The following is a 320-nucleotide window of genomic DNA, read 5'->3' on the forward strand; positions in this document are numbered from 1 at the left end:
ATGCCGGCAGTGAGATCTCCCCCTCCCGCGGCGCCCCCTCCCCACCCCCTGGTACCGGTGCTGCTCAGATGATGCCGGCCGGCGCGAAGACCGGGGGCACGCAGAGCGTCTCGGCCATCTCCCAGCCGCAGGACAGCGGGGCGCAGACGCTCTCGCGGTCGTCTTCTGCCAGCGGTGGCTTCCCCTGGAAGAGCTGGACGGTTTTCCTGCAAGCGGGAGACCCCTCAGCGGGGAGGACAGGGGGAGCAAATCCCCTTGTGAAACGCTGCGGGGTGGCACAGGGACGGGGAGCTCACATCCCCCCGGGACACAGCCCAGCC

The 320-nt window shown here is 70.3% G+C and overlaps 1 protein-coding gene across 1 annotated transcript in view; it reads right to left on the bottom strand.

Annotated features, from left to right (window-relative positions):
• Positions 1 to 64: 64 nt before the first annotated feature.
• AZIN2 (antizyme inhibitor 2) overlaps positions 65 to 320 on the bottom strand; it is a gene marked incomplete at its 5' end in the record, with an annotated part of 2,883 nt that continues 2,627 nt past the window's right edge. Inside the window, one exon of the mRNA XM_010142178.1 lies at positions 65 to 206. Coding sequence (XP_010140480.1) covers positions 65 to 206 — 142 coding nt within the window. The remainder of the gene's footprint in view (positions 207 to 320) is intronic.

This window comes from Buceros rhinoceros, unplaced genomic scaffold (genome assembly GCF_000710305.1).
Source record: "Buceros rhinoceros silvestris isolate BGI_N320 unplaced genomic scaffold, ASM71030v1 scaffold42168, whole genome shotgun sequence".
Taxonomy (NCBI): domain Eukaryota; kingdom Metazoa; phylum Chordata; class Aves; order Bucerotiformes; family Bucerotidae; genus Buceros; species Buceros rhinoceros.